We start from the raw sequence: 15,862 nt of genomic DNA on the forward strand, positions 1-15,862 counted from the left end.
TTTACTCTCCACAAACTGAAGCTGTTTTTCCCATCGAATTTCTCCACTTTGTACTTTGCAGAAGACATCTTGAAGCTAACTGGAACAGTAACTGTATTTATGAACAGTACTGTATTTGTGAACAGTAACCGTACGTATGAATAATGACCGTACGTGTGAATAGTAATAGTACTTTTGAATAGTACCGTACATGTGAATAGTACCCAGTGCCTTTAAAGAGTAAATGATAATCTAACTTATTTTCTGATGTGGAGGATCCACTTTTAGTGGCAGCCACAGAGCATACGATAAGCAGATACACGTACTCTAAGCAGGCTCTGATACCAGTTTGTTGCAGCGGAGGGGCTTCACAGACACAGAAGATGTCTATACAAGAGTGGACAAATAGAAAACAGCACACCAGGATTTAACGTGGTTCGGTCAGTATGACCTACGTCCACGGGCGAGAACAACAGAGAACTTCACTAATCACCAAAAGAGAATATTACAAAAGAGGAGATCACTCTCTTGCCAGAGACTCACACAAAGAAAGTGAGAAATTCTTTCTATCTCACTCTCTTCTCTCTAAAAGTCTTCTTCACTCTCTTTCTTTTCTTTCTCCGACTGATGCTCTTAAACTCTGCCATAACCCCCCTTTTATAACATCCAGATATTATTTAAAAATTATAAGTTATTAGGTGGAGCTGTAAAATGTTAGGTGGAGGGGTTGGTGATTTTTGTTTTCATGGGCAAAGTCAAACAACACTTTCTATCCTTACCATCTATATCATTTTCACGAATGAGATCATGCCATGTGAGATTTGGATTACTACAAATAGTGGTTTTGAATGTATTGGTTTTCAAGTTTGCAAGTGGTTTTCAAGACCGTAGTTGTTTTCGAGACCATAGTGGTTTTCAATATAACAATAAAAATCTTATATGGCGTGATCTCATCCACTAAATTTAATATAGACGATGGGGATTGAGAGAATTAGACCCTCTCCAATTAGCACATAATTGGAGATGATCTGAATCTGTGAACAGTCTAAAAAGCAATACCATCTAAATGCCACCCACTCCTTCAAGATTTTAGAATCCCGCACCATGCAATACCATCTTGATGTATAAACTTTAATGTTCAGAATTTAATTAAAATCTATATATCCACTTAAGTCTTTATGAAAATTATCTACATGCATGAGTTGTATATTGTGGCTCATAATGAGGCTTGTTCAATGACTAAAAAAAAGCTTAATCACACTTAGTTATCCTATAGTTTTTCCTACTTTACACTTATAATATATCCTTTCTTGTTTTTTGCAGCATTTATATCCTCTGAAGTTTTTAAAGATTGCACTTTAGTACCTAAGTTATTTAAACATGACAATCTTCCCCCGCAAATTCCCATGTGATATTTATATGCTAATTATATAATGTTTTAACTCTTTAGTATTTATCAAATTTGCTGGTAAATATAATGTTTAAAAAAAAAATAGATTTAGTGAAGGTTTAAAATAGAATTGCAATGCTTTTCCGTTGAAGCCTATTTTCTGCAAACGAGTGGAGCTCTTCACCCACTGCTCCGCCTGTATGAGACTCACACGGGTATAAAAACCATTAGCTTTTTTTATCCTTCTCTCTCTTCAGGCTCCACTTCTGAACTCTTCCTCTGTCCTCTGTTGGCACGAACAGAAAGAGGCTTCAAAAGATCCAAAACCCCACCTTTTGCTTTTCAATGCCTTCACCTCTCTATAAGCAAAAGACACCCATCTCTCTCTTTAGCTTTCTTGGAACCCGAGCGCTCTCTCTCTCTCTCTCTCTCTCAAACTTAGTACAATGAGAAGGGGGAAGAGGTGCTTATAATTGAAAGGGTTCTCTGATATAATGGCGGTTGTGATGATGGGTGGGGATGAGAACAACCCAATGTTTCATGATTTCTTGGGGATGAGCTCTGGCGATGGTGATGATAATGGCTCCCCTGCTGTTAACAAAGGAGGAGAAAGGGAAATGGATGGAGAGATTTCTGCTGGGATTTCTTCAGGTGGGGTTTTTGGGTTTGAGTTTTGATCTGGGGTTTTCTTGCTTTTGCTTGATTCCTTGTTCTCTGCTTGAATTTGGTTTTTTTTTTTTTTTTGGTTTTTTCAGGGAACTATTGCTTACAGAAAGTTCATCTTTTGGTTGTTTCTTTGGAATAATTGTTTCCGATTTTATGTTTTTGTGATGTTAATTTAATGTAGTATCTTTTTGGTTCACTTTTTGATTGAAAGTTTTTTTTCTTTCCCCTGTATGATTCAAGCTTTTGCATGTGTGAACATTTTTGGATATTTCTCATGATTAATGGTCCTTTTTCTTTTCCTGATATGCTATTGTGAATGGTCGAATGTTTAGTAATTTTGGTGTTTTTGGAATAAACAGTTACCTTTTAAAAATTGACAGTGTTCTTTAAGTATATTGATATCTTCAGATCATGCATTTACATAATCAATTTTTTTCTTTGAGTTTGATTTCGTGGCCAGGCAGAGAAATTAACTAATTTTTTCTTTTTCGTTTAGCTCATTAGTTATCTCTCTTAACGAAGGACCATGCTGCCAATTTTTTTTTGCTTTTAGACTGGTTTCAGTTGGAACATATTTATGAATACATCTTAAGAATATATTTTGTTAACTTACAAGACTATTTATGACACCTATGTAATGTTCACCTTGATCCCTTTAGCTAACTTTTCTGTTCGAATCTAGTACCATGAAACACTTGCCTTATGAAGACAATTTGTTGGCTTTATACTCTTCTGCTCTTAAAGTCCACCCAGCTTACTTGGTTATTATAGCGAACACTCATATTATCATGTTTTATTTAGTATCCTTTAACTACTTATAATCTCGCAGCATTCTCACTTTGAAAGAATTGCAAAGTCTTAAAGTCCCTAACTGTACACCAAAACTGCAAAGTTATGTCGAGGTTTAAGGGATATAATTTTAGGGCCTGTTTGGCAAACCACTAAAACTGGGTGAGGTTCAAATCTGGACCAGTTATAATATAGTTTTGTGTTTGGTAAAAGTTAGGCTAGAGCCGGCCTAACTTATTTTAGTTCATTTTTAGCCTCTTAACCACACGCTAGAATTGGACCACTTCCTACCCAGTCACAATTCTGGCCTGACTGAAAAATAAAACGTGGCCAGCCTGATTTCTGTCAGGTTGCCAAATAGAGCCTTACATTCTAACGTGCTTTCACAGGTTGGGTGTCCTTTTTATGGGCTAAAACCTGGACACGTGTAACAGTATCAAATTTTAGAAAATCCACTTTAAATTCGTGGCCAGTGGAATTGAACTTGGATTGCTCTAATACCATCCAATACAAAGTTATAGTAAGAGTTAAGGGTTATTGTTCTGTATTCTAACACAGTAATTTCGCTTGAATGATACTAACAGGAAGTCAGCCCTTTGGCACTATATGTTTGAGAGAACTTGGCGATATCTTTTGAGTGTATGATAAACATATCTAGATCTCTTAGTTTCTCTCTGACCTTTTCATAACTTGAACTATTACAATTTCCACTGATTAATGGCTTTTTTGGTCTTGTTTCTCAATGTATGCAATGTTTCAAAAGTTATGCTAACTGCTACTGTTCCCTGTTGCATGCAATTCAACTAAATCCTAACCAACCAGCAGTTGCACTATATCACTTAGTAATATGTGGTCATTGATATTCATGATTTATTACAGTAATAGCACAAAGTTTGTTGTGTTGTACGGATATCATCTATCTTGATTCCTAGCTGTCTTCAAGGGAACAACAACAACTAACATGTCATGTTGCTACCGACATCATCTATCCTGATTCCTAACTGTCTTTTTGGTCAGATTAGCTCACTAGCCCCATATAGTGGAAGATCCTAGGTTGGTTGGCATGTCCTGTTGCTTCACATGGTTGTCGGTTCAGAACAAGTCAAGAGGACTAAGGTCTAGTTAGCACACAGGCACTTGAAGATGCCATGAATGTTGCTAGTCATGTTTATGTTGTGTGATTACCGGTTATTGTTGTATATGCTTTGAATTGAAAAGCAAATGCAAACAGAAGCGGACATCAAGCAGTACTAATGGACAACAACAGCGGTCAGAACGGCAAAGATCATTGCCAGTGGTGTTGGACAGTCAGACTGCCTGGTATACCGCACAACGGGTTTCCTCTCGTTAGAGTCCTATTCTGACTGGGCTTTATTCTGACTGGGCTTTATGGTCTTTTTGGGGCATACGAAAAATACCCTACGTAAAGAGGTATTTTCTCATAGGATCAACTACATTCCGCTACCTTGTAGGATCAACTACATTCCGGTACCTTGTAGTATAATGTAATTACACGAGTGACCCTGAGGTTTGGGTATTTACACGAATAACCTTGAGGTTGTTAATGTTGGATAGCAGTATTCCTAATATATTTGGTAACATGAGGTTATTAGGATTCCTAATCTATTTTGGTAACATGAGGTTATTAGGATTCCTAATTTGTTTTGTTTTTGGTTTTAGGATTCCTAGTCTGTTTTGGTTTTAGTTTTTCTATATATATGAAGATTAGAATCAATCATCAAAAGAGGAGAGTTGCAATCAGAGATTAGAGAGACTTTTGAGCATTGTGAGAGGGAGATATTATGAGCAAGTTGAGAGCTTTGGTTGATGGTTAGTTTGTGAGTTTTGTGATATTGTAACATTTGTACTCTCCTTGATTTAGTGGAATCTCCCAATCCTCTTCCCGTGGACGTAGGCAATTTGCCGAACCACGTAAAATTGGTTGTCTCGCTATTTGTGTGGTTTGTAATAGTTTATTTAGGTTCCCTCGACAAGTCAGTCCTAGAACTGATGAGAGGAAGAGCTGATATCCCACTTTGTTGAGATATTTTGCTTAAGGTTCTTGTTTCCTTTGTGAAACGAAAATTCCTATTGCGATCTGACACTCTTGTTGTGCTGTCGAAGTGCTACCGAAATTTTCGCTGCGCGCAACAAGTGGTATCAGAGTCCAAATTTCAGATCTAGGGTTTTGGAATTAGGTGAAGAAAGATTCTTATGTGAAGCTTGGTTCTTAGAGTTCTAGGTTTCGGTGGAGATAGCATTAGGAGTTGTCGTTGAAGATTTCGCTTTCCTCGTGTGGATATGGGATCTATTTGGAATCCGATCTAGGGTTCAGTTTAGTAATTCTTAATTTTTATCAAAGTTTGATTTTTCTCTACAAATTGGAAAAAGAAGGTGAAAGCAGCAAGTCGATGCGAGTACGGTTCAAGTTAGTTTTCAGAACATCAAAATTAGTGTGATGAAGTATGATAATAAAATCAACTTTGGTTTGTGGATGAGTGACGTACAGGATGCGCTTAATGCTCAGAACTTAGAGGAGACCATCATGGTCCACGAGAGACCACCAAAATATAAAGAGGTGATATGAGAAAAGATGAATAGGAATGCTTGTGGGGTGATCAGGTCCTGTTTGGAACAGGAGCGGAAGTATGATGTGATTGAGGTGTCGTCTGCAATGAAGATGTGGGAAATTCTCAACAATAAGTACCTTACGAAGAGTGTTGAGAACAAGTTGTATTTGCTGCGTAGGTTATTCAAATTCCAGATGTCCAGAGGCACCTCGCTTGCGGCTCATGTGAACAACTATACAAAGTTATTGTCGGAATTGACGAATGTTGATAAAAAGATATCGGATGAGTACAAAGCTATTATCTTATTGGGCTCCTTACCGGATGAGGAGTATGACACATTTGTGCTCATTTTGTTGAACGGGAGATCTTCTATCAGTTATAGTGAAGTTACTAATACATTGATGAATTATGATTTGAGGAGAAATGATAATGAGACTTCCCGTGCTAGTATTTCAGGCGAGACCTTATCGACGAGAAGTAGAAGTTCATATTCGAAAGTTGGTAATAGAGAAAGGTCAAAGTCAAGAGGTTGTCACCAGCTTGGAAAGAACCAATGTGCATTCTGCAAGGAGCAGGGACATTGAAAAAGAGATTGTCCAAAGATCAAAGAAAAAGAGAATAGCAAGAAAAAGAGTCCGAAGGTCAATGAGGTGAATATTACGAAAGACGATGATTCCGATGATTCGAGTTTTTATCTACTGATTACTCTAGAGGTGAATCACTTGGATGCTTTGGATTGGATGCTTGATTCCGACGCTATCTATCATGTGACCCCTAGGCGAGATTGGTTTGCATCTTTTGAGAAGTTCGATGGGAGAGTTATAGTCATGGGAAATGATCAATCCTGTGGTATTTGTAGGATAGGTACCATGCGAATCCGGATGCACGATGGAGTAGTTCGTGAATTGAAGAAGGTAAGATTTGTTCATCAGCCGAAGAAGAATCTTATCTCAGTTGGAGCTTTGGAGGCAAAAGGATTCAAGGTGATATTTGAAGACGCTGTAGCAAAGGTTACTAAGGGATCTTTGGTGGTGATGAAGGGAGTCCGCAATCGAAACTTGTATTATCTGAAGGGGAGCACCGAGAATAGCCAGGTTGTTTCAGCTATTTCAGAGGCGGACATGAGCATGCTTTGACATTATAGGTTAGGGCACACAGGAGAAAAGTCACTGCAGGTTTTGTGCAAGCAGGGGCTATTGAAGGGAGCCAAGAGTGATAAAGTGGAGTTCTGTGAGCACTGTGTTCTTGGCAAAAAGACGAAAGTGAAGTTCAGGACAGTCATTCATAGGACGAGGGGCATCCTGGACTACGTGCACACAGATGTTTGGGGTCCTACCAAGACAGTATCACTTGATGGTCGACATTGGTTCATCACGTTCTTTAATGACTATTCTAGGCGATGTTGGGTGTACACTATGACAAAGAAGAATGAAGTCCTAGATTTGTTTGTGAAGTGAAAGAAAAAATTAAAACTGCAGACTAGGAGAAAGATCAAGACGTTACGATCCGACAACCGTGGTGAATATACTTCAGACCCTTTTTTGCAGCTATGTCGAGACGAGAGCATAGAGAAATACTTCACGGTTAGTCATACATCGTAGCAGAATGAGGTGGCAGAGAGGCTAAATCGGTCTTTACCGGAGAATGTCTGATGTTTATTATCGCAGAGTGGTTTGGAGAAGATCTTTTGGACTGAGACACTTACATATGCTAGTCATCTTATTAATAGGCTGTCTTCATCTGCGATTAAGGGGAAGACCCCTATGGAGATGTGGTCGGGAGAGTCAGCATGAGATTATGACCAGCTCAAGGTATTCGGGTGCCCTGTATTTTATCATGTGGGAACAGATAAATTGGAACCTCGAGCTAGAAAGGTCATATTTGTAGGATTCAAGTGTGGTGTCAAGGAATACAAGCTATGGGATCCAGTTGATTGAAAGATCGTGCTGAGTAGGGACGTCACATTCGATGAGGCTTTTATCTTAAAGCTTCCCAGCTCTCATCAGGTGGAGAACGACCCGACAAAAGAGATATCGCAGGTATTGAGATGGATGCAGCTTCACATTGTCCAGATGGTACAGTTTCCATTAGAGTACCGACTGAGGTGATGCCAGACGAGCACGACGGTGACACGGAGGATACAGGTACTGATGTGCAGGATCAGAGACCGACGGCTCAGGTTCAGGATTCTATTACAGTTCGGAGACAGAGGAGAGACATACAGATGCCAACACGGTATGCCGACACAATTACATATGCACTTCCGGTGGAGAGTATTTATGAGATGGTGCCTACTACATTTAAAGAGACCGAGCAAAGTTCGGAGGCTGATTCGTGGCAGATAGCTATGCAGGAGGAGATGAAGTCTCTTCACAAGAATGATACGTAGGAGCTTGTTGAGCTTCTAAAGGAGCGGAAGACAATTGGTTACAAGTGAGTATACACGAAGAAGGAGGGTATTAAGGGCACTTCATTAAGGGTCAAAGCTAGGTTGGTTACGAAGGGCTATGCACAGGAGGAAGATATTGACTATTATGAGGTTTTCTCTCCGGTGGTGAAGCACTCATCGATTCGGATTTTGCTAGCTTTAGTGGCACATTATGGTTTGGAGTTAGATCAGTTAGATGTGAAGACAGTATTTCTTCATGATGATCTTGATGAAGAAATATGTATGACTCAGCCATTGGGATTCTGAGCTGTAGGAAAAAAAAATTAATTTGCAGATTGAAGAAATCGCTATACGGTTTGAAGCAGTCTCCTCGACAGTGGTATAGGCGATTCGATGATTTTATGATTGGTCATTTGTACACTCGGAACCGGTTTGATCCTTGCGTATATTTTCGCAAGTTGAAAGGAGGTGCGTACATCTATTTATTATTTTATGTCGATGATATGTTGGTTGTCTCTATTTTCAGATCTGTTATGGATGAGTTGAAGGCGCAACTTTCAAAGGAGTTTGAGATGAAGGATTTGGGTGAGGCGAAACGTATTTTAGGGATGGAGATCGACAGAGATAAGAAGAAGTGCAGAATTTGTTTGACACAGGTGGTTTATTTGAAGAAAGTTCTACAGCGATTTCATGTTAGCATGGATACGAAGCCTGTTAGTGTACCTTTGGGAGCCTATTTGAAACTTTTAGCTGACCTTTCACAAAAGACAGTTAAAGATAGAGAGTTGATGTCGAAGACTTCATATGTGAGCGAGGTTGGGAGCTTGATGTATGCGATGATATGTACGAGGTCGGATTTATCACAGGCGGTGAGCATGGTATCGAGATACATGCACGATCCAGGAGGGGGGCGTTGGGACGCCGTGAGATGGATTTTGAGGTACATTCGAGGTACGTTTAATGTTGGTTTGGTTTATGAGAGGGACACTACAGGTGGGCAGTTATGTATTGGCTACGTTGATTCGGATTATGCCGGAGATTTGGATAAGCGCCGGTCTACGACGTGGTATGTGTTCACTTTTATCCGTACGCCGGTGTGTTAGAGATGCACCTTACAGTCTACGGTGGATTTGTATACGACGGAGGCAGAGTATACGGCAGTTACGGAGGCTGTGAAGGAGGCTATTTGGCTTCAAGGACTTTTGGAGGAACTTGATATATCGCAGTGGTCCGTTACCATTCATTGTGATAGCATGAGTGCTATCTATTTAGCTAAGAATTATGTTTTTCATGAGAGGACGAAGCACATTGATGTTCGTTATCATTTCGTTCGAGATGTTCTTGAAGATGGCGATGTGGAGATTGTGAAGGTCCACACGAAGGATAATCCGGCGGATATGCTCACTAAGATGGTTCCGAGCAACAAGTTTGATCATTGTAGAAGCTTGTTGCACATTCGTGATTGTTGATGCCGTTGATGACCATTTGGATGAATTACGGACGGCTTGATCCCTTGGGAGAGGGGGTACGTAGGCAACCACATTGCTGCAGCCGAATTTGATGAGACGACGCATTGGTGCTCATGTTGGTGTCGGCTCTGTTTTGAAAATACTTCACCGATGTGGAGAATTGCTGGATAGCAGTATTCCTAATCTATTCTGGTAACATGAGGTTATTAGGATTCCTAATTTATTTTGGTAACATGAGGTTATTAGGATTCCTAATTTGTATTGTTTTTGGTTTTAGGATTCCTAGTCTGTTTTGGTTTTAGTTTTGCTATATATATATGGAGATTAGAATCAATTATCAAAAGAGAAGAGAGTTGCAATCAGAGATTAGAGAGGCTTTTGAGCATTGTGAGAGGGAGATATTATGAGCAAGTTGAGAGCTTTGGTTAAGGGTTAGTTTGTGAGTTTTGTGAGATTGTAATCCTTTGTACTCTCCTTGATTTAGTGGAATCTCCCCATTCTCTCCCCGTGAACGTAGGCAATTTGTCGAACTACGTAAAATTGGTTGTCTCGCTATTTGTGTGATTTGTAATGTTTATTTAGGTTCCCTCGACAAGTCAGTCCTAGAACTGATGAGAGGAAAAGCTGATATCCCACTTTGTTAAGATATTTTGCTTAAGGTTCTTGTTTCCTTTGTGAAACGAGAATTCCTATTGCGACTTGACTCTCTTGTTATGCTGTCGAAGTGCTACCGAAATTTCCGCTACTATTCAAGAGTTTTAATTCCTAAAGCCTCTTGGCGTAAAGTCTCTGATACATTTATTATCTTTCTTGTTTAGCAATAGTTGTCATGTCCATAAAAGCTTACTATCTTTTTTCTTTGGTAGAGAGGCCCGGGACAAATAATTCTGAGGTGTTTCACTTTCATGGTACAAAGAATGTTATCTCGGAGCCAGAGGCTAGTAATGCACTTTCAGGAAGAAAAAGGAGCAGCTTGTCCTCATATATGAGTTTAATAAGAGAGAAGATGCTTTCGTTAGAATCAGATTCCCTTGAGAGTTCATGTCTAATGAAGGTAGCTTAAGTTTTTCCCCTTCGTTCATGTATTCCTATGAATGAATCTATCTTCATTATATCTCTGTTGCATTTAGTTTTACAAGATTTCATGCTTAAAAAGTTTCTTGATTCGAAACAGACATTTGGAAAATCACATGATGAGGATGAGATGCCCTATTCAATTCAACTACCACCGAGATCGGCTTCTTCGCTTTTATTACATCCACCTCTTGTTGGTAGAGCGGACACACTTATTTCAAAATGGGATCGTTCTCCCGTTAACCCTGGCATTATGGGTCAAAGTGGGGCAAATATCAATAAGTTTTCTTCGTCCTGTTCATATAAAGATGTTAATGTGGGTGCAACACTTATACCCCAAGCTGCAGCAGATGAAGGTTCTAGAACAGGAATGAGAGGCTCTGGGATTTTGAATATTATTAACTCAAGTAGCAGTGGAGCTTGTGAGCTAAAGACGGCCGGGTCCCTCCCTTATACTAACAGATCTAAGGCTCCCCAAATTGTTGAACCTGAATCTTCTAATGTGCCAGGGTAAATATGCAGCTCCTATATAATATTTGATAAATATATAAGTCGTCATCTTGCTGTAAGAGATGATTATGAGATTATTGTTGATATATTTGAATATGTTCTTTGCTTCTGACAGTCGTTATAACTTGGCATCTTCCACCCGGCAGATGACTATATTTTATGCTGGTCAAGCACATGTTTTTGATGATGTTCATCCAAATAAGGTCAGCTCAATTCTATCTAGTTATTCTTTGTTGGGGTTCAATACATTTTTTTGAGGAAGGGTTCAATAAATTTTAACAGTTGGGTGCTATTTATTAGAAATATACTCCATCTATGATCATTTCTTTTCTATTGTCTAAAAACTATGCTTTTTGTTTGAGTAAAGTACTGTTTTTCTTTGAGTCTCCTGACTTACGAATGCATGTATGTTGCTATATTATTTGTTCAACTGTACTACTGTATTTTGAGTCTTTTGACTTATGAATACATGTCTGTTCTTGGTATTTCTGGATCCAAATCTGGCACAGGTAAATGCATGTGAAGTATGATAACCTATTTTCCTTAAGTCAGAGGCCCAAGATATAACTGACAAGTTGACATGGAACTATTACTCATATCTAACTATAAGAAGTATACAACTTTCTTTTTAATGATATCCTTTGGTAATTGTTTGCATAAATTGCATATGATAAGCAATTTGGGATATAAGCAGGCAAGGTAATAGGGCACTTGTTGCCATGTGATGGCTGGGTAACATTGTCATCATACTTATGTGTTTTTGGGACAGCTACTTCAGTTTGAAAGTTATTTTTGCCTTTTTCTTCAAGTAGACACTTTTCAGTTGAAAGTATGCATTTGATTGCTCATAGACATCAAATTGAAAGTTGACCTTAACATATAAAAGTAGACATTTCACTGAAATTGGACACATAGCTGAAAGTAGACAGCTAGCTACTCTTTAGAAACTGAGGACCAAAAGTGGAGGACATTCGCTGAATGGTGAAAGGAATTGAAGAGAATCTGAGCCAGTGAAAGCTCACACAAGATTTTGATTGGCGATTAGAGCAGCTTCTTTCAATCAAACTTGTCTATTTCCAGCTGAGTGTCTTGTTACGTAGGTTATCTACTCCCAATTAAAAGAGTCTACTTTCAGATGAATGTGTCTACTTGAAGAAGAACATGAAAGTGCTGGAGAACAGTAATTTTTGTTAGCATGTGTCAGTTGCAAGTCTTATTTAATACTGTCTGATTTCGATTCTCTCCACTAACAAAAAGTAGTGGAGAGACCATTATTTTTAATCATAACCGGTTCTTATTTGGTTGTTGGTTGACGGTAGTGATTCTTTTTGAGTGAAACATTGTTTGTGCAATACCGGGCGTATAAGATATGTGTTTTGGGACAACTACTTCAGTTTGAAAGTTATTTTTGCCTTTTTCTTCAAGTAGACACTTTCAGTTGGAAGTATGCATTTGATTGCTCATAGACATCAAATTGAAAGTTGACCTTAACATATAAAAGTAGACATTTCACTGAAATTAGACACATAGCTGAAAGTAGACAGCTAGCTACTCTTTAGAAACCGAGGACCAAAAGTGGAGGACATTCGCTGAATGGTGAAAGGAATTGAAGAGAATCTGAGCCAGTGAAAGCTCAGACAAGATTTTGATTGGCGACTAGAGCAGCTTCTTTTAATCAAACTTGTCTATTTCCAGCTGAGTGTCTTGTTACGTAGGTTATCTACTCCCAATTAAAAGAGTCTACTTTCAGTTGAATGTGTCTACTTGAAGAAGAACGTGAAAGTGCTGGAGAACAGTAATTTTTGTTAGCATGTGTCAGTTTCAAGTCTTATTTAATACTGTCTGATTTCGATTCTCCCCACTAACAAAAAGTAGTGGAGAGACCACTATTTTTAATCATAACCGGTTCTTATTTGGTTGTTGGTTGACGGTAGTGATTCTTTTTGAGTGAAACATTATTTGTGCAATACCGGGAGTATAAGATATGTAGTAAAGTGAGAGTGGATCACAACCGTCCATTGCTTACTGGATTGGTAGTGGACGGTTGTGATTAAAAATAATGGTCTCTTTACAACTTTTAGTATTGAAGAGGATCCAAATCCAGCAGCGTATCTTTTCGATCAAAGTTATAAATTCAAAAAAAAAGAAGTTACTTTCTCGGTTGAAAGAGTACTTGTGTAAGAAGGCGAAAGTATGAAGAGGGCATTCTTTTGAAGAAAAGAACAAAAAGAATTACATGAGAAAAGGGAGCCATAAAAAAAATTGCAAGGTTAAACAACATCCCGTGCTTACTGAATCCATCACCCGATGGACACTTTGAATGGCATGATTGGCTTACATTGGACCCTGTAAATGTATTTGTTTATTCCCCAGACTATCTTTACATCTCACATGAGCCACAGCAAGGGTCGCAGGCAGTGCACAGTAAATATGTAAAAAAAAACATATTAACCAGAGTTGCGGGAGGAAAGTGTTGCCAGTACAGGTTCGCTCGTAGATTGTGGCATCAGTAAATCATGTCAATTAGTTATGGTGCAGATGCTGGTGTTGCATGGTTATTTCTGCCATGCTTATGCTTGCAGAAAGTAATCCTGCTTTATTTGCAAAAGATAGGGGGATCTTGGGTATTACTGTCAAAAAAAAATCCCTCTAACCTTGAGATCCCCTTATTTCTTAATTTAACAGTATTGCCTTTAAGATCAGGTTTGAGCTTTCTTAATAAACCTTTGATAGACTAGTCGTTATCAAGTATAAATCATGGAGTACGGGAAAGATGAATCAGGTGAAAGACAACAGGGAGGTGCACGTGAAGTTGGAGCTGAAATATGAATCAGGTAAAGGCCATAGGAAGGTGTACATGGAGTTGAGAGATGTATTTATAAAATATTGAACCTCTAATGCAAGGCATGAGAAGCATCCACAACGGAATTGATATGACCAACATGTTAACTCGATTTCAAATTCCACTGTTTGCGACAAGCGCAAAGGGATTTCTGCTTGTCAATTGACTGATGCGTGAGGGGGACGGTGTCCCAGATGCTTGAGAGGCCTGAATACGCTCATGAGGAATGAATACCTAATTATAAGACCGAGAACCACTACAACCCTTTCATAATCTGATCCCACGTCAGGAAAAAAACCTTAAGATTGTATGTCAGGTTAAAGAAGCTTAGCAGGAGTTAGGAACGGAATCTACAGCCGCTCATTTTGCAAGCCCTGTCACAACACGTTGTTGGTTTCTGATTGCTCATATAATCTTCTAGATGGCATGTTTAGCTTAATGCATATGTAAAGGGAAACTTTTGCTCAGGGAAAGGTTAGATGTAACAATGGTAAAAGAGGAGCAAACATGTATGAGAGATAACATAACATGTTTTTGGTATTAGATTTAGTTTTTGAAATTTGATGATTTAGCTTCAAAACCTGGAGATTTCGTTAGAGAGATGATTAAATATATGTCTGCAGCTCATTTATGATAAAAGTAGGAAACAATGGACTCATATGATACTCTTTGGATTTGCATTGTATCCGCTTCTTCTGTCACTGTGCGATGTTTTAACTGGTGCAATCTATGTATTTATTTATCTCTTCACGTTTTATATAAATGACATGACATAATGAAAAGGAATGTTGTTTCAAGTAACAGGCTGATGTTATAATGGCTTTGGCTGGATCAAGTGGAGTCTCATGGACTACTAACTGCTCTTTAAAGCCTGGTGTTTCTCCACCAGTCAACGTAGCTATAGCTCCTAGAAAAGAGAATGAGTTGCCAAATAATAACAACTTTCGAGTTCCTGCTCGAGGGCTTGTAAGTCAAGTTTCACAAATTCCACTTACGAATGATCTACAGAGCCTAGCACCTGGTAAAGTGTTGACAAAAAAGAAATTCCTTGTTTTCTAATTTTGATTGGATTATGATTCTTATTGGCATTTGGGCTTTTAGGGGTTCGTCAAGGTGATAGAGCAGGCAGAAAAGCAGTGGAATCTGATAGAGACGGTAAAAAAGATGCTTGATAGAGGTCAGAGCCTCTTGCTCTGAGAAGCATCATTTGTTTTCAAGTTGGTAATTTCAGGTTAATATGCTGTATATCATTAAGCCTATCCATCTTGTAAGCTCATATCAGATGATTTTATGTTTTCCTGACTTTTTGGTTAACGAAAGTAAATCTTTCTTGGCATATGTCATGTTTTCTCTGCATCATTTTATGCAACGACTTCTTAAAGGAAATGCAAGGAAAATTAATGTAGACTAAACTTGATAATGCTTCAAGTTACCATATCTAGTATTCATTATAGCTTCTTGTTAACCTCTGATTAGCACAAAGTTCATCAATTAGCAAAATTACTTCCCTTTGTGCTGCTCATGTTGGCACATTCCCAGTTAAAACTTGTCATTCTCATTTGCTCAAGAGAAAGCCACAAGGCTTACTTGGGACCTTAGCAAACTCAAGGGAACGTAAATCAACTGGCGGCCAAATGTAAAAGAACCATTTACAAAAAAGAGTTTGATCTTGATATATATTACTAGAGAGAGACTAGCCCAAACCGAATTTTGCATGTAACATATGGACACTACAATAAAAGTTAGATGTGTCCACACTTATTTTATGACGCATATTAAAGTGTCATTTTATTTGTCAAAAATTAAATAATAGTAACACAAATAAAAAGTATAACAAAATCATGACAAATATTTGTGTCATTAGATGTTTTTTTTTAAGTAAGAGCCGGGCAAGATGCCCTATCAAAAGTATATTATATCTCTCAAAACTTAGTATATACATATAATATCTAGAAGTGATTTCGATATAGACCTTCGGCTCCGAGTAGATGAGCGAACCATTGTCGTCTCTCTACACAATAGGGGTGAATCAAAAGAAAGCACTCTAAAATATGAGAGTAGACTATAGAAAAGAAGTGAAGTTTACGAACAATCGGTAGCTAGCAGATACATCAAGTGGCAAAATAAGAGTTTATATCCATCCCGAAGGACTAATAGAGAAAGTTGGCTATGGATTGGCCCATG

The 15,862-nt window shown here is 38.4% G+C and overlaps 1 protein-coding gene across 1 annotated transcript; it reads left to right on the forward strand.

The window, feature by feature from the left end:
* On the forward strand, positions 1,631-15,016 carry LOC109819787 (protein TIFY 8). The gene is made up of 6 exons (XM_020385700.1): positions 1,631-2,020; positions 10,119-10,306; positions 10,427-10,836; positions 10,952-11,039; positions 14,483-14,699; positions 14,780-15,016. Exons 1-6 carry the CDS (start codon positions 1,864-1,866, stop codon positions 14,848-14,850), a joined length of 1,131 nt encoding a protein of 376 aa, XP_020241289.1. The 5' UTR covers positions 1,631-1,863; the 3' UTR covers positions 14,851-15,016.

This window comes from Asparagus officinalis, chromosome 8 (genome assembly GCF_001876935.1).
Source record: "Asparagus officinalis chromosome 8, Aspof.V1, whole genome shotgun sequence".
NCBI lineage: Eukaryota > Viridiplantae > Streptophyta > Magnoliopsida > Asparagales > Asparagaceae > Asparagus > Asparagus officinalis.

Excerpts from the sequence above, each read along its gene's own strand:
- LOC109819787 (XM_020385700.1), top strand. The coding sequence starts at position 1,864 with ATGGCGGTTGTGATGATGGGTGGGGATGAGAACAACCCAATGTTTCAT. Across the intron at positions 2,021-10,118 it reads TTCTGCTGGGATTTCTTCAG|AGAGGCCCGGGACAAATAAT; the intron begins GTGGGGTTTTTG and ends TTTCTTTGGTAG. Across the intron at positions 14,700-14,779 it reads TCTACAGAGCCTAGCACCTG|GGGTTCGTCAAGGTGATAGA; the intron begins GTAAAGTGTTGA and ends TTGGGCTTTTAG.